This window comes from Microcaecilia unicolor, chromosome 4 (genome assembly GCF_901765095.1).
Source record: "Microcaecilia unicolor chromosome 4, aMicUni1.1, whole genome shotgun sequence".
Taxonomy (NCBI): Eukaryota; Metazoa; Chordata; class Amphibia; order Gymnophiona; family Siphonopidae; genus Microcaecilia; species Microcaecilia unicolor.
Window position 1 is genome coordinate 73,874,234 of NC_044034.1, and position 18,806 is coordinate 73,893,039.

The 18,806-nt window shown below is 43.3% G+C and overlaps 1 protein-coding gene across 4 annotated transcripts in view; it reads right to left on the reverse strand.

Moving 5' to 3' along the window:
- SLC46A3 (solute carrier family 46 member 3) overlaps positions 1-14,326 on the reverse strand; it is a 33,256-nt gene extending 18,930 nt beyond the window's left edge. Inside the window, exons 1-4 of one of the 4 annotated variants that reach the window (XM_030200351.1) lie at positions 14,253-14,326; positions 7,242-7,427; positions 6,266-6,514; positions 2,233-3,100 (exon numbers count right to left, since the gene is read on the reverse strand). In XM_030200351.1, the coding sequence (XP_030056211.1) occupies positions 2,233-3,100; positions 6,266-6,457 (1,060 nt within the window). In that variant the 5' untranslated portion in view covers positions 6,458-6,514; positions 7,242-7,427; positions 14,253-14,326. Of the gene's footprint in view, positions 1-2,232; positions 3,101-6,265; positions 6,515-7,241; positions 7,428-10,579; positions 10,659-14,252 lie in introns of those variants that run through there. The other 3 variants (XM_030200352.1, XM_030200349.1, XM_030200350.1) reach the window with 3 other exon arrangements.
- Positions 14,327-18,806: the final 4,480 nt, after the last annotated feature.

An 18,806-nucleotide genomic window follows, 5' to 3' on the forward strand; every position in this document is an offset into this window, starting at 1 on the left:
TCGCTCTCAGTGCCCCGCCCTCAGAGGGAAGGGAAGGCTGCATATAATATTCACCCACCGGAAGTTCGTTCCCTCCCTCCGAGTTCCAGGGTCGTTGTCCGTTCCCCCCTCCCTCCCAGTTCCAGTGTCCCCCCTTCCTCCCTCCCAATTCCAGGGTCCCCCTCCCTCCCAGTTCCAGGATCATCGTCCCTCCCTCCCTGCATATAATATTCACCCACCGGAAGTTCGTTCCCTCCCTCCGAGTTCCAGGGTCGTTGTCCGTTCCCCCCTCCCTCCCAGTTCCAGTGTCCCCCCTTCCTCCCTCCCAATTCCATGGTCCCCCTCCCTCCCAGTTCCAGGATCATCGTCCCTCCCTCCCTTCCAGATACAAGCCCCCTCCCTCCGAATTTTAAAAGTCATCCTGATTTACCTCACGCGGTAAAAAGCGTGCAGGCTCGGCACTTACTTCAGTTTTCCCTTCTCTGTCTCTCAGCTCTGGTCCCGCCCTTGCGGAAACAGGAAATGAGGGCGGGACCAGAGCTGAGAGACAGAGAAGGGAAATCTGAAGTAAGTGCACTTGTTAATCAATTTAGTTGTATGCACAATTTGGCCATGCAACCAAATTAGCATGCACAATTTAAGGCACCATATATAGAACTTGGAGGAATATATGCAGGTACTTTCTCTGTCCCTAGTGGGCTCACAACCCAGGGCAATGGATTGTTAAGTGACTTGCCTAAGGTCACAAAGAGCTGCAGTGGAGGAGTAGCCTAATGGTTGGAGTGGAGGAGTAACCTAGCGGTTAGCACAGCGGACTTTGATCCTGGGGAACTGGGCTCAATTCCTACTACAGCTCCTTATGACTCTGGGCAAGTCACTTAACCCTTCATTGCCCCAGGTACAAATAAGTACCTGAATATATGTAAACCGCTTTCAATGTAGTTGCAAAACACACAGAAAGGCAGTATATCAAGTACCATTACTCAACAAATAGTTAAGCTCTGGAACTCTTTGCCAGAGGATGTGGTAATACATTCTTATGTTTCAATTTATGAGTGTGAACGCAGTAGATGAAACATGATGTCTTGCTTTCTGATTCTAATAGTAAGCAGAGAGGAAACAGGCATGATCATCAGGTGGACAGACAATTATCAGGGCTGCCACAGGAGCTGTGGACATTTGCAGTGCATGAAACTGTTCTTACATGGCCTGCAGTTGGCTTCTTATCAGTGTGGTTTCCTGCAATTCCATAAGAATTACACATCCAGTGGAAAAGGCCAGATTTTTTAGTTCTCTCTATGGAATTGCAAGAAACTAGGGGCTCTGTTTACTAAGCCATGCTGTAGGTGTGCTAACTTTTTAGCGCGTGCTAAAAATGAGCAAGTGCTAACAACAGAGACACCCATTATATTCCTATGGGTGTCTCTAGCGTTATAGAATAAGTGTTATTTTATAAGCCACGCCTAAAGTGCAGTTTATGGTCACGCATAAATTTAGGTACCACTATTTGCACTAATGGAAATGTGGGGCAAATGCCCGCTCCTAAATTTACATATGGAGCACCTTTAGTCTGTAATTACACGTGTAACTCAAAGCTACGCTCCTGTTCCACCCCAAAATGCTCATGACCGTCCCCTTTCCATGCCTTTTTCAGGCTATGTGTAAAGTGTAGGCATGTATCCCAGTCTACCTTTACATGCGTAACACCCAATTAAATCTAATTAGTGTCAATCATTTGCTTGTTTAAAAGCCAATTATTGGCATTAATTGGCTCATTAAATTGCACGCACAAATCAGGATTGTGCCTAAATTTGCATGTGCAATTTTCAGTGACCTTTATAGAATCAGGGGGTTGATGTGCACATATTAAAAAGTTCTAATGTATGTTTGAAAATGTTAAGACAAATGTAGGAAGCAAAGTTTAAAAAAAACCAAAATTGGGAAAAAAGCTGGCCAAAATGAAAATTTTGGCCTGTTTCTGCTGAAAAATGATGCACAAACAAAGCAGCTGTAATCTCTGCAAGTCATTTTTACAGAGATTACAGCTGCTTTTGTGCCAGAATCTGAAGAGGTTTTGATTTGATTTTTGCTCCTGAAAGTAATTTTTTTTCAGGAGCAAAAATCACATCAAAACCTCTTCAGATGTTTTTTTAGCTTTAATTTATTGGTGCAAACCACACATTTATAAAGTACCTGGGGAGTATATAGCAACATGGGAAGTATTATTGCCCAATAAATGTATTTCAAGCTTACCCAAAAACATGGTCTGTGTAGTTGTGGCAAATGCAGTCATGATTATTCCACCAATCCAAGAAATAATCCCAATGAGCACAATATAAGCATCCTTGAGGCAACAAGAAAATAAGTATATTCCTAAAAAACTGGTCAGAAAAACAAGAGTTGACAAAGAGGCTCCCCAGCCAATGAGAACTTCATCCCAGCAGAGGGGAGCGTCCAGTTCATAGAGAGTGAAAAGAGAACCTCCACCGATATTTGAAAACAGGTATGTCATGAAAGCAGTGAGCATTAGAATAATCACAGTTCGTTTCCTGCAAGAGGATGTTTTGAAAAGTAGAAACACCCCAAAAAATATTTCTTTAAAGTCTTTGATATTGAAGATTTTTTGCTGAGATTCTGATACTTTTACTGTATCTTCTAGACAAAAGACAATATAGCCAATATTAGAAAAGTGAAACAGAGATGTAATTACAAAAGACCAGGTAAAGCCTAACTCTCTCAGGAAATAACCAGAAGAGAGTCCTGCTAATCCAGCTCCTAATCCAAGGATCATGTCAATCAGAGCTATGCGTAGAGTTCTTTGTTTTTCATCGTGGCACAAGTCAGCAACATAGGAAAAGCATCCCCCAAGAAAGGTAGCAAAACTGCCAAGAAAACCAACGATTAGTGACAATGCAAAGAAAAGGTAGAGAGTCAGGGAGAAATATGACACGGCAAGGCAGAAGCAGGATGACACTAGAGCCCCAATAGAAGGGAGAAGTATCGCTGCTTTACGTCCACGGTGATCACTGTAGGCTACAAGGATCAAAGCCACCACGAGACTGGGAATTAACCCACTCAGATCCAATGACATCGAGAGGAGAGAAGCTCTTTGCTGGACTTCCTGCAAACCATCCAAGAAAGAAAGAAATACAATGACATTACATACCAAGTTCATACAACTTAAAAATAGCTGGCAATAACTACATAGCTTGCATTGTCCTTTTTCATAGCCATCTTTGGGCCCCTTTTACTAAGCCACGTAGGTGCCTATGTGCACCCAACACATGCCAAAATGGAGATACCGCCCAACTACCGAGTGGCTCTTGAAGTAATTTAATTTTTGGCGTGCGTCTGATACACGCGTCTGAAAAATATTTTTTATTTTCTGGCATGCGTAGTGGACGTGCGCCAAGTGGCATCTGATGTGTGTAGGTCATTACCACCCAAATTCTTTACCGCTAGGTCTATGGCTGGCGGTAAGGTCTCAGACCCAAAATTGTGATTTTGCCACACATCCATTTTCAGGAAATAAAAAAGAGGGCTCTTTTATAGGTGCGTAGAAAAATGATTCTGCGCGTGCCCCAAAACCAGTGCCTACACTACCGCAAGCCATTTTTCAGCGAACCTTTGTAAAAGGACCCCTTGGTGTGTAGACATTTTTACAAGGCACCTAACTTCTATAAATCAAGCTTTTGTTCATTGTATGTAGAGTCTCCAGATTACACTACACTGCGTAACTATAGGAGAATTGTTTAAATTTTATGCCCTAAGGGGGAAATTCTATGTATAGAATCTTAAAAATCAATGCCGTAAAGGCCACATGGTTAACGTGATTCTATAAATTATGACTAAAGTTAGGCGTAATTTATAGAATATACTCACGCGCCATTCTTGCGACTAAAATTTAGGCGCACCCATTTAGGCCACATAATACCAGGCCTAAATACCTGCACCTAAGTTAGGCGCACATCGGGTGTATTCTATAATAGTGTGCATAGTTTTTTGAAATGCCCACAACCTGCCCATTCCATGCCCATGGACATGCCCCCCTTACTGAGAATATTAGAATTTATGTGCACTGCATTAAAGAATGCACCTAGAAAGTTGTGCGTGTAAAATCTAATTAAAGTCAACTAGTGCTGCTAATTGTTTTAAGTACCAATTATTGGCGCTGATTGGCTTGTTAATCAATTAAGTTGTGCGCACAATTTGGCCACGCGGCTAAATTAGTGCACACAACTTAAGGCGCCATATACAGAATTTGAGGGTAAGTCCTTAGAATACACCGATTTCTATATCTATGTTGTGGTAAGTGTATTACCTCAATGGAAAAAAGTCATGCCAGACAAATTTGAGAGACCACTTATCCTTCTATTGTTTAGGGGGACATCTGTAATCTGTGGGTAGACATTTATTTATTTTAAGGTGGTCTGACTCCAGTAGGTTAGGAGGAAGAGAACATTTTCTCTACTAGGCCAGGCTTGGTAGAATAAATTGCTTTACAGGATTCATCTGGAAGATAATTATTAGCATTTTTGCAACCTACTTAGGGCTTGGTTGTGGCAGCTGGTACATAGGGAGCCAGGAAGAGGACTTTTATTCTGACTAGATGCTAGTTTTGATTGCCCTTTTAAACCAAGCGCCCCGTTATAAAATTACCCTCAATAAGTTTATCAATAAATTCCTAACATTACTTTTACAATCAATGATAACCCAGACACAGTCTTGTATTTTTGTCATAGTTTTATAGTGATGTTTAATTTTTCCCTGAGGAGCCTTTCCTACCTTTCCCAAAACGATAACATTCCAAGAGGGTCTTTTACTACACGTTTTTGGTGTGTGCTAAAATTGGGCATGCGCTAAACGTTAGAGACACCCATAGGAATACATTGGCATCTCTAACCTTTAGCGGGCACCCAATTTTAGCACGCACCAAAAACGTGAACGTGCCTTAGTAAAATGGGGTCCAAATCAACTGGTTGAGTAAATTTAACCAGTTGATTTGGTGCAATTCGGAAGAATATGACAGGCTAAACTAATGCTTTGCCTTCATCTTTTCCACTGACCAATTCCTGGCAGCAACATTTTATCAAGGTTACCGGTTTGACTATAATCCACAAATTATTAGGGATATGCATTCATTTGAAATGGCAGAGGAAATAACATTTCCCATGTTGTTTTATGTCATTGGAAAATAAAAACAAGCAGAAAAAAAACCACAGAGGGCTTTGTTTACAAAGGCACGCTAGATTTTTTTTAGCGTGCGCTAACCATGTAGGTGCCCATATTCCTATGGATGCCTACATGGTTAGTGCACGCTAATTTTTAGTACATGCTGAAAACGCTAGCGCGCCTTTGTAAACAGGGCCCAAAATATTGTGTTGTCTCATTTGCCGTGCACAGCGCACACTCTTTCAAAAGAGTGCACTTTTCATTTTAAAAATATGCACGATTTGCAAAGAGGGCACACTCTTTTGAGAGTGTGTGCTCTTTCCTGATAATGCTTGCAAGTGCGAATCAAAAATGTGCAGCCTTTAAACTCTTGACAACATAGCTCCCATAATGAAAAATGCCTGAAAAGTCCAGAACAAAATGGACATTCTTGTAAAAGACACAGGAAAGGACAAAACAAACATTTTCTGATTGCACATCCTTAATATTTTTATATCTTTATATATATAAACTTGTAGATATTCAAATAGCTTTACAAACCCAGGGGCCCTTTTACTAAGCTATATAAGTGCCTACCCATGTCCTACACGCATCAGTTTTGAACTACCGCCCAGCTACCAGGTGGTAATTTCATTTTTTAAGCGGCACTAAGCACGCCGGAAATTTTCTGGTGCGCAGCAGTAGCCGGGTGGTAATTGGCATTGTATGCACGTAGACCATTACCGACCAGTTAACGGGTGAGACTTTACCACTAGGTCAATGGGTGGCAGTAAGATCTGAAGCCCAAAATGGACGCAAACCAATTTTTATTTTGCCACCCATCCATTTTCAGCTAAAAAAAAAAGGGGGCCTTTTTTGCAGGTGCGCTGAAAAATGGACCTGCATGCATCCAATGCATGCGTCTACACCAGTGCAGGCCACTTTTCGATGCACCTTAGTAAAAGGACCCCTCAGGGCCCTGTTTACTAAGGTGCACTAGCATTTTTAGTATGTGCTAAAAATTAGCATGCGTTAACTATGTAGATGCCCATAGGAATACTATGGGCATCTACACGGTTAGCACGTCTTAGTAAACAGGGTCTTTAGTATTCCAAATGTCTCATATTTTACTCACCTGTTGCTTGATATAAATTGGATTGCTTTCATTGATTTCGCAGTGAGAGATGTTGAGGTTATTTATAAAACTGGAGTTGTTGACTTCTTCCCACAGCCTGCGATATACGTACTGCTGAATCAATGGAATGGTCAGGAAGCTTGCAAAAGAGTAAATGGCAGCTACTGGCTCCACTAGTAAGAATTTCTTCATTTTCAGACTTCAGTAACATGCAATTGTTTCAATAAGACTTATAAGGCTCACCACCATCTGATGGAAAAAAAAGGCTAAAATTAGTAATGATGTATTCATATAGATTTAAATATCTATATTTATACATATTAACTGATATGGCTTGCCCCATTTTCCCTAGGTATCATAGCAATAAAGCACATATGTATATGATGTCAAATATTATTGCTGTTTACGATATTGATATGGTGTTTACGATATTGATATGGAACCTTTGTCCAACTATTTTCCAACATGACAGGGATATGAGAAAGTGAACATACATGTACTTATAACTAATGCAATGAGTTTATATAGGCCAATGAAGAACCAGTTCCTGATGAAGGGGTCTAGTAAATAAGAATTCATGATCCTGGGTAGGATATAGCAATGTTTCCTTTTTTAATATTTATTCTGAGAAATGCTGATTTACCCTGACCTTAGCGCTAGATTAAATGTAATTCTTTTGTTGATCATCACAAACTGACATAGAATACACCAAACAAATTCAAGGAACTTTAACTCACAACTTAACAACATTAATATGCAAAGTAGCAAGCAGAGATTTGATTATCTGCCAGGTGGTGAGAAGGTTATGTGTGTACCCAGCACAGAGAGCTCCTGGCACTCAGGGAAGGAGTCTGATCTCTAGAAGCTAGAATGGAAAATCTGAAGGAGCAGAGGCAGACAGAAAGATATATAGAGGAGACCTTTGGGCACATAGTAGTCTGGCAACACCTGTGCCGGCATAGAGAAGCAAGGTTACCTGGAAGGAAAGTATCACCCTGGTGTGGCAGGAAGCAATCCTGTAGCTAGGACCTGATGTCCATGTGATGCAATATTCTCTCACACCCAAGATACTTCTCCAGCAACAGGCTTTGCTTATTTCCACATTGGAGTCTGCGGATCCCAGAAGCAGGCTGCGATCTGAAGTTTCAAAGCATGGCTGCGACTATGGTACAGAGAAAATGACTTTGGATTTGGTAGGAACTGGGCAACATTTGGGGCTAGGGGACCCTACTCCATAAGTTTGGGTTCCATCTTATCCATGGTGAAACCCAGCTACTGGGATTAACATTTAAAAAGGAGAGATAGCAACTTTTAAACCCTATCATGGGGAAAGTCAACAGTTGCTCAGAAGAGCATGGTTTGAAGTGAGATATCTTCAAAGGATACTGGCAAAATGAGGAAGTTAGAACATTCTAGTAGACAGGTTGTGGTAAAGACTGAAGTAGATCAGATAAATTTAAATGAAGAGCAAACAATACATGATTCCAAATTACCCTTATGAATCAATATGTAATTTGTTAATACAAATAGGAAGCATGCTGTCTCCTATCTGTGAATGTAACTCACCTGAAGCAACCAATTAAAAGAAATGAGCAAAATAAATAAATAAATAGAAATCTAAAAAATAACATTGAAATGTTCAATTATATGATACTAGAGGGTGATTTAAGATGACATCAGTGTAATAGGATGTGTAGCTGTGCTATGGAGCATTACGTTCTTCCAGACTGTTTCTTGTAACTAGTTTTCTGTTTTACCCTTGGAATACCTCCTAAATGGAAGGGGAAGTCAGAAGTACTCCCTACAAGCCTTCTCAGCTGCCCCAGAAAAACAGATTTTGATAACTTCACAATCTTGACTCCTGTCTGGGCCGCTTCGCTGGAGCTCATTATCATACCACAAGAGGAAGCGGTATGCTCTAAGGGATTCATTTACAAAGCCACAATGCCGATTCTTGGTGCGGCAAATGAGAGGAAGTCCATTCAATTCCTATGGACTTCCTCTCATTTGCCACGCGGGAATCGCTAGTGCGGCTTTGTAAAAGAAGCCCTAAGTTGGCAATGAGCTTGAGCACTGAATTGAGAAATATGCCATTGCCTTCATTTCCTGCTGCTGCGTGAGGTGGTTCTGTGTCTACTGAGGAGCTGTCATAGTGGTTGATGCTTGGAAGCAGGGCCAGTCTTAGCAATTGTGGGGCCCTGTGCAGACCAGTTCAGTGGGCCCCCTCGCTCCCGCCCATGCCCACCTGCGCCCACCCGCACCTTCCACCATAAGCTATAATTTATCAGTTTGAAAGGAGGTTTAGAGCTCTCGGAACCCCACCACACTCCATACCTTGATATGCATCCACCACTTTTCAGTAAAGAGCGGCAGACAGCAGCAGCAATTTTCATATCTCATCAGCTGCCGAGCCCAGAGCCTCCTCACTGCTGCATCCCGCCCTTGCAGAAGCAGGAAGTGACATCAAAAGGGGGCAGGATGCTGCAGCGAGGAGGCTCTGATATCAGCAGCTGACAGGATATGAAAATCGCTGCTGTTACCTGATCCTCTCTACTGAAATGTGGATGCACATTAAGGTATGGAGCAGTGAGGTGTTCCAAGACAGGAGGACAGAGGTGCCAGAGATGCAGGGCCCCTAGGAGCACGAGGCCCTGTCACCCCTGCCTAAGACCAGCCCTGCTTGGAAGGATAGGTTTAGCTGGCATTTCAGTCCCCTCTGGGGACGATCATCCATTCAGGAGGAGATGTATGGTTCATTCCCAATGATGGAAAGGAATTTGGTAGGTTGCCAGCTGGTGCAACTCGTTGCTGGGTGTTCTATCCCCTGTTACTCCAGGTATATTGAGTTCTGTGTTGTGAAGACCTCCAGTTATAATCCTTGATATTATCTGTTATGGCCTGCTGCTGTGCCTATTTGCTTAAGAGATATTGAGACACTTTCACCAAATCTGAGTCTCAGAAGTCTAGGCAAAAGTTTATGGTGAAAAAGTTGATTCAGAGAGTTAACAGCCTGGAGTAACCAGTGGATAAATGTTCATCAGAGGGAGTGATGTTGACACAGAATAAGCTGATGATTCATTACAAATTGGAGACTCTAGTATAGAAAATAATCTTAGACATCTTAACCTGAGGTTTATAAACTTCCCAACAATGCCTTTTGTAATCCTATGGACACTAGAATTATTTTGAAGGCTCTGTCATTTTTTGCCGGCTGGGACAGTGCAGGAGGAATGTAAAGATCATAGCCCTGAGATCAATAGCCCGGAAGTGTTTGCAATCTTGGAAAGAATGTATTTATGTATTTATTTGTTGCATTTGTATCCCACATTTTCCCACCTATTTGCAGACTCAATGTGGATTACAAGTTTCCGTCATGACTTATGTCATTTCAGAATACATATACAATTGGTAATATATATAGAACATGAATGCTAAATGAACAGTTGAATAAAAAGGGAAAATATACAAATGGTATAACATATTGAACATGGATTGCATATTAAAATTAAACAATACAGTATAGGAAGAGAGTAATCCTTGTTAAGTAAATGATGGTGAATTACAGTTCCAATTATAAATCATTATGGTATGTCCTATTAAAGAGATGTGTCTTCAGTGCCTTACGGAAGTTAGTTAGGTTGTGAATTATTTTCAGGTCCAATGGTAGAGCATTCCACATTTGTGAACTCAAGTATGAAAAGCTGGATGCATGTATTAATCTATATTTTAGACCTTTACAACTGGGGAAGTGAAGATTTAGGAATGTGCGTGCCAATCTTAGAATTTTAGAGCAAATCAAACACAGCCATCCTATGGTATAATAAGAGTTTCTGAGTTGGGCGAGATTGTGGAAGATGAAGAGAATCTTCAAGAGGATGATGGCCTAGTATATAAGAAGATAACAGTCATACTAGGTCAAACCAATGGTCCATCTAGCCCAGTATCCTGTTTCCAACAGTGGCCAAGCCAGGTCACAAGACCTGGCAGAAACCCAAATAGTGGCAGCATTCCTCTATTTGGGTTTCTCTCTACGCAGGTCTCCCTCTGTAAGCACTCAAATGTTTACAACTAATCCAGTTCACTGCCTTTAAATTACTCCGCAATGCTCACTGCTTCGATCACGTCACATCCCTGCTCCGCCTTGAACACTGGCTCCCCATTTCAGCACATGTCAAGTTCAAGATTCCACTACTTGTGTATAAAGGCAGGCTTCCCTTTGCTTTGTCATACATCAATAACCTCCTCATCCCCTATGTTCCCTCAGCTGATTACAGTCTTCTCCACCTCCTGTCCCCCTCAGCCCCTGCAACTCACCATTTCCCCAGAAGCAGCATTCAGCTATGTCGGACGGCCCCAAGTTATGGAATTTGTTCTCTCTGCAAGTTAATAATCAACCCTTCATCTCTCTCGTCAATAAAACACTCAAAACTTTTCTTTTCACTGATTCTTTGGCACCTCTGCAGACTGATAGCCTATGTTTCCACAATAGTCCCTCCTTCTGTCATTCCCTATCCCACTCCTTTCCCTCCCCAATCTTAGTAGTGAATCACGTAGAAGCATTTTTAGGCCCACTGTGGTATATCAAATGTAATAAATAAAAATGTAGTCTGGGGATGTATAAACAGTAATCCTTGATCAAGGTTATCTGCATGCCTCTAACTGAGCCAGATAAGTCACTTAATAGACAGTTCCTCAGGGTCACAGCCAGTATTCTTTCTCTGATGCAAAGCAGGGCATACATCTCTTGTCAGAGCGTCCATGTGACATCATAAACCAGCACCTCAGGGTTAGTAAGTTAAGATCTGATACACTGGTCATATTGTGGCAGGGAGCATTACCCCCTACAGTTCTGGTATTAGTTCTGTTAATTTATTTATTTGCTGCATTTGTATCCCACATTTTCCCACCTCTTTGCAGGCTCAATGTAGCTTACATTATGCCGCTATGACAATCGTTCAGGGGCGTAGCCAGACACCCAACTTTGGGTGGGCCTGGACTCAAGATGGGTGGGCAGAAGAACCTCTCCCTGTCCCACAGGTGATTTGGTCTCTCATTGTCTCACCTGCATGCCATCTGCTATTTACAAGGTATGCAGGAGGGACAGTAGTTGGGAGTTTTCAGCTGGTGGGGCTAGGGAATCAGCATAGGTGTGCTGCTACTGGATGGGCCTGAGCCCAAAGTGAGTGGGCCTGGCCCACCCTTGGCTACGCCACTGCAATCGTTATTAACGGAATGAGAGGAACAGAGTATTGTTTCAGTTAAAGATACATAAGATATCAAGACAATTAGAAGTAAAGAAATAATACATTACAGATATGCAGAGAGTAGGATAAAGTATAATGAATAATTAATAACAGTATGATTAAGTAACCAATTTAAGGAATTCAGGGTCGATTAGTTCTCATACAGATGTGAAACGAGTCTCTTAATGCCTTTGTGAGCGATATTGCTGAAAGGTTAGGGGGAAAAGTTTGCCTTTTTGTGGATGGCATGACATTTGCAATAGAGTGGATGGCGTAGATAATATGAGATCTACAAAAATTAGAAGCATGGGCTAAAGCTTGGAAGTTACGCTTTAATGTAAATGGTGTAAATGGATGCACGTGGATTTAGGAGCTAAAATATCAATTAAGCGTATTCTTTAATTGGTGCCTAAATCTAGCTCCAATTTTTTCAGGCGCCATATACAGAATCTCCACCTTAACGTACAGATAGCACATGGAAGCAGGCTATCATGCAAAAGTGTTAAGGTGTTTTGCAGGTTTGCCTTTTTCTGCGCACTAAACTACACATTACTGCATTTTTCAGATTTTTCACCTCAGAGGCGTGGCATGAGTGGAGAGTGGGCATGGAAGGATTAGCTAGCTAGTGCATTACACTAACCACGCATGAACTGGCTAATGCAACGTTAAGGCAGGACCACTTACCAACTCCTAAATGGTAAGTGGTCCCATGTAACACTAAACAGGTAGTGAGCTCTAATGGGAACATTAACACATGACCTGCAATAAAAATAGTGAGAATATGCCCAAAGGTGTCATGTAAATTTGCAGTTACTGAACAGTAACAGTGGAGGAGTGGCCTAGTGGTTAAGGTGGTTGACTTTGGTCCTGTGGAACTGAGTTCAATTCCCACTTCAGGCACAGGCAGCTCCTTGTGACTCTGGGTAAGTCACTTAACCCTCCATTGCCCCATGTAAGCCACATAGAGCCTGCCATGAGTGGGAAAGCACACAGTACAAATGTAACAAAAAAATAAATTAAATAAAATCCCATGTTCAGTTGTGGTAGCTACAAACTGTAGTGCATTTTAGTAGTAAAAGGCCCCTTAATCCATAATATTGGACAAAAGCCACATTTTCAGGGCCTTTTTTAAAAGACCCATACTTAACCCATGTCTCTCATCTCACCCAGTTAACTTATTCCACAGAAAAGGACTGACTTATGAAAAAGCACTCTTCCTTCTGAGCAGTGGCGTAGCCAGACTGCCAATTTTGGATGGGCCTGAACCTAAAGTGGGTGGGCACAAAATTTTCTCTCTATCCCCCTTCCCCAGCAAAATTTAGTCACACTAATCAGATGCATTTGTCACATAGGGGTAAAGTGCTGCTTTTCAGTGCATCAGGTTTCAGAAAATTTATTTAAAAGCCTAACACCCTTTTCAATGAGCTTTCAGAGGCCAAAACCTCCTGCCTCAGGCCAGCATAATGCTGTTATGGTATCCTCTCCTGACCTAAGGAAGGAAGTATTGGTCTCTGAAACTTTATTAACACAGGTACCATATTACTTTATCCTAAATTTAAAAAAAATTATTTTCTTTACCTTTGTTGTATGGCCATTTACTTTTTCTCATTGTGTTGCTCCCAGTCTCTAGATTCTGCTTTCCTTCGTCTTTCTCTTGCCAGGGTTTCCTGTCCATTCACCACCTATGGCTTTTCATCTTTTCCTCACCCTTGTTCTCCACATGCCCCTTCCTCTTATTCTCCAGTCTTTCCCTACTCTGTCCTCTCCCTCTTTCCATCCAGCAGCTCCCCTCTTTCTTTTGCATCCTCCTCCACTCTGCTCAGGTGTTCAGATCTGCACAAGCTAATCCAGGCACGAATAATTTTTTGTATTTTTTTGTTGGGGGGGGGTGTCAGAGGGCAGAGAGTGGGCTCCCTGTGACCTTGGGCAAGTCACTTAACCCTCCATTACCCCAGGTACAAAAAACTTAGATTGTGAACCCTCAACGGAGAAAGAAAGTACCTACATATAATGTGTTCATCTAGTAGTGCTATAGAAATGATTATTAGTAGTTTGGAAACAGGATACTGGGCTTGATGGACCTTCAGTTTGCCCATTATGGCAACCAGACATGTAGCTAGGTTTTGTCATTAGGAGGAGCAGACCTTTTGTAAAATAGGTGCCAGTGCGAAACTGAAGCCGTTTGGAGAAGCAACTACTCCTCTTGCACCCCTGGCTACACTCTGATGGCAACATATTGATAGCAAAACTTTCAAGGAACAGGCAAATGGATATTCTGAAGAAATCTCCCCAGTCCTGCTGGTGTAATTGGAAAGGCAGGTGAAATGTCAGAAATAACCAACTCCACAGAAGACCTTTGGTATTAAGATGCTCTGTTTTCATTTTCCAGGGCAAGTTTCAGCTACAAACAGGAGAGCACCTTTTGAGTTGGACAGGCCAAACAAACCAATCTCCATGCCCACCCCAGGCTTTCTATTTGCTGATGCAGTGTTGGGCAAATATTGGTAGGGCCACAGCCCACCCCATTCCACCACCTATGGTTCTGGATCAGTTGATACACCTACAGCAGAAACGATCTGCACAGTTCTTTCTGCTGTATCTGTAAATCCCAATTCACAAAGATGAAGCGACAAATCAGGCTGAAAACTCCAAAAGCAAAGCATTGGATGCTGTGCAGTACCACCTATACTTTTTGTTTATTACATGGATTAAGAAATGATGAATTTGCCAGTGAGAATACTTACAAATTCCAGAGATACAAGAGTGCCCAGTTGTGGAACAGCGTTCTCAGCCCAGTGAACGCTGTGCTCGAGCCAGACACCACTTCATCCTTCCTCGAGCCGAGCCTGCTGAGACCTCGCCCACTGATCGCTGATTGGTTCCTTGGCTTTTTAGCTAGGCCGAACGAATATTTACTTTCTTATCTCGCACAGCAGACCAGTACTGTTCAGCTGTACTTAGAATTAATATGTGTCCCTCCCCCCCCCCCCCCGCCCACAGTGTTCAAATATCTATGTGACGTGTATTAAAACACATATTCCAGAAGCCCTGTGAGTTTTTAGGTTATAGAAACTAGGCAGAGACGAAGGAGACCCAAAGTGAGCCAGAAGAGCAAGATGCAATGAAACAAAAAGTTGTACAAGTTAGAACAGAGGCATACATAGAGTACATGATATACAGTCACATAGATGCTACTCCTGCAAATTCTCAAGCAAAGCAAAAATGTATATTTTTATGATTTTAAAGTCAGGTCAGTGTTAACTTTCAGACCCTGTACTCGATAAAACCCAGCTTGCAGCTGTGCCACTCTATTTCATACTCTCCTGATCTTTTAATATAAACATAAGTGCCAAAAAATGAATAAATACATCTTTAAAACTATGAGTCATGTAGGCTTTCCACTGAGAGCGTGCAATTCGTGAGGGACTCAGAAATTAACTTTTTTTTTTTCACTTCCATGCCTTCGATACTTTGCAGAAGCTGAACAAGCCAACTCACTTCTAAATGAAAGCTGGGAGCAGGGCACTCTTCCAGCGTGCAGCTGAGAGAGGTAGTGACTCTGTATTTTGAAGCGTCTTCTCTCAGATTAGTTTCACCGTCTGAGGTAAGACTACAAGAAAAGCAGAGAGACTGAATTGCAGTCTACTGATCTCAACATCAATTATTTTTATTTACTACATAGTGTGAACTATGTGAAAGAGGGTGCACTGTTCTTCACTCTTTGAGTGAACTCTCTTTGCATGTCATGTGCACTCTTGAAGAAAAGTGCACCCTCTTTACACATAGTGCACACTCTAGTGCACATTGGAATTAACAGCCCATCCCTATTAAGTTGTTGAGGGGTGTTAAAGAAGGGGAGATGGGAGGATTTGGAGGGGGAGCGGCAGTATCATAGCTACACAACAAATTTTGGGTAGGCCTAGGGAGCAGAATGGATGGTTATAAAATGTTCCCTTCATTCCTCTGCCCCCTCCCTGCACCCAGTGCCGCCCCTAAACTCACAATATAGATAAGTAAACTGGCATGTATCTCTAAACTTTGCCAGCTGAAAACGTCCTCCAGTCCTCCAAAGGTCTACAATGGTCATGGAAAACACAGGGGCACCCAGTGGCTAAGCTCTGCAGTCAGTTTGGCGGAAGTGTTCCTGAGACCTAGCATACTCACTTCTCACACATGCACACATACTGAGACAGAAACATGTGAGCTAGGTGTCAGCTCGGGTCCAGAAACACAGCTGCTGTGCCAACTGCGGAGCTTGTTGCCCCCAAAAGCAATACAAGCAAAGGATATCAGGCTCGGTGACACCTTCAGCATCATATATGTTTCTAAATGGAGTGACTTCCTCTAGTCAGGGCCGCAGAGAGACAAAGCTGGGCCTGGGGCAAACAATCTTAAGGCCCCCCCCCCCCCCCGCACCCTCCTCCATGCAAGTGGGGGAAAGCGTGGGAGGGGACAGTGTTACCGACGGGTGGATGAAGGATGGACCAGTATAACTGGAAGACTTTCAGAGCAGGTTACCTAATCCTGGTTTAACACTGTGTGGTATGCACACACTTGCAATTCCCATTTCCCTGGTTTTTATTTATCTAGTCATTTATATTCTGCATATGAAATCTTCCTGCGCAGGACCTCTCTCGGAGTCTGACCGTTCACCTCACCACTTTGTCTGTCTCCTGCTGCTACGCTGTTAAATGGCTGTTCAAAATTCTGCTGCACGACTAATATTCCGCCAGTGTCGTTATGCTCATATTAGCCCTCTCCTCAAGTTACTTCACGGTTCCGCATACAGTTCAAACCAGGGGCGTAGCTACGGGTGGGCCTGGGTGGGCCCAGGCCCACCCAATTTCAGCCCAGGCCCGCCCACTCAAGCGCACGCACAATGCAGCAGCAGCAGCCTCCTAGCATACCGCAGACAGACTGACAGAGACGGCACCCACCTGCTCGCGCTCTGGCTCAGCTGATTCCTGAATCCTTCCAGCCCGATTTTGGCTCAGGCCCGCCCCACCATGCCACCCAAGCAAGCGCACATACTCTGACAGACTGCAGCAGCGGAGGCTGGAGCTGAGCAGCCTAGCGTAAGCGCTACCCCACGTCGCGGGCACCCGCTCGGCTCAGGGCAAGGAGGGCCTGCTCAGCTGATGATCTCTCTGGCGCGTCGTGTTCTCTTCTTCCCATCCATCCTACACGGACGTGGATGTGCGCAGCGGTGGGCATGCTTATCATCAGCCTCACTCTCGCTCCGTCCGTCCGTTGTCGGCTCACTCGGCCTCGTGGCATCTGAGGGCAGCATAGCTGGAGTGCTGTGCTGCACGTGCACGAAGGGGGTTGACAGTGCATCCCTCTTTTAAAGAGCTCTTTCAGGATTCTTGGACCCCAGAGCTGAAGACAAGGTTGGAAAAATTCCTGTCTGTGATGCTGAAAGCAAGCAGTACCCCTCGGCTCTTCACGTTTTATAAGGACAGTAGACAGAGCAGCAAAGGTACCGCACTGCAAATGCTTTGTAATGTTACTCTTCCAAGAGACACTTTGATACATGCATGGCTGAATGAGAGGGTGCTCTTTCCCTAATAAGGTTAATGCAGTTGGTGTGCCGGGCCCTCTCCTTGGGTAGAGTTGCCAAAGAAAACCCTGACACCTGCCCTGCCCATGCTCCTCCCTTGTCCCACTCTCATGCCATGCCCCAGTTCAGTATTTTGCCGTCATATTTTTTGATTTCTAGTTCCTTGTGTCGTGTCTGTTGTGTCATGTGTTTTTCATGTGTGATCAAGGTGCAGTATTCTGTTTGCGTGTAGTATTTGCAGCCCTTTTTGTTTTGCTTTTTTTTTTTCACGAGGTAGTGTATTGGTGTTTTAGAGCCTAGTGTAATTACAGTTCTGCCTTTTCAAGCATAAGGTTGTACCTCATCATGTCCTTGGAAATAGTGCTGTTATGGTTTAGTAAGGATATGAGTGTGTTTTTGCACAAGTTTGTGTACAGCATTTTGCAGTGGAGAGATTGTGGGATAATGTAATTATATTTAAAAATATCAATGTTTCCATTAAGTATGTATGCGGTTATACTGATGCAGGGCAGCTGTTGGGCAGACTACGTAGAAATCCATCATCAAGTGAATTCTAAGGCATTATTTTGTAGGATCCCAAGAGACACTACTCATATATAGACAGTGCGTGCCCACCCATATTAGCTCTGGGCCCACCCAAAATCTCAGGTCTGGCTACGCCACTGGTTCAAACTCCTCTTATTGACCTATAAGTGCATTCACTCTGCAGCTCCTCAGTACCTCTCCACTCTCATCTCTCCCTACATTCCTCCCCGGGAACTCCACTCACTGGGTAAATCTCTCTTATCTGCACCTTTCTCCTCCACTGCTAACTCCAGACTCCGTTCCTTTTATCTTGCTGCACCATATGCCTGGAATAGACTTCCTGAGCCGGTACGTCAAGCTCCATCTCTGGTCGTCTTCAAATCTAAGCTAAAAGCCCACTTTTTTTGATGCTGCTTTTAACTCCTAACCCTTATTCACTTTGTTCAGAACCTTTTTTTTTTTATCATCCTCACTTTAATATTCCCTTATCTCTTGTTTGTTCTGTCTGTCTGTCCTAATTAGATTGTAAGCTCTGTCAAGCAGGGACTGTCTCTTCATGTTCAAGTGTACAGCGCTATGTATGTCTAGTAGCGCTTTAGAAGTGATAAGTAGTAGTAGTAGTAGTAGTAAAAGATGAAGCAGCAGTGTTCGCTGTTTCCCATGTGGGCAGGAATAAAGGCTGGGAAGATGATGAAGTTGGGAGACCACCAGACTGGATTATCACCCACAATGCCACACTGCTACAGCCAGATAATAGAGGTGGAAGTACATCACAGGGCCCCGCGCATGCCAGAGAGGCAGAAGAGAAGGACGGCGGACAAGGACCTGCTGCAGCGGTGCTGTATTACATGTTAATGCAATAACACATTGCAACCCAGAAAGGAGGAAAACAATCATGAATTGCCTTCTGCCTGCTTGGCTGTGCCAGCACCACACCACCGCCAAACTTCAAAGTTTTTAAATTGAAACCGGAGATTTTTTACGCAGACACATACAGCAGCACAGAGCCAGGCCCCCCCTTGGAGGCTGGGCCTGGGAAATTTTGCCCCCCCCCCCTCTCAGCAGCCCTGCCTCTAGTCCCTTCAGTGGAGTGCTACACAAATCAAGCAACTTTCTCTAACCTAGATGTCCTAGGGAGCAGGTGGAAATCCCAACATTGAGCTTTTCGGACACAGATGTGCAGCCCCCTTCTGAAATGGGGAATACACTATAT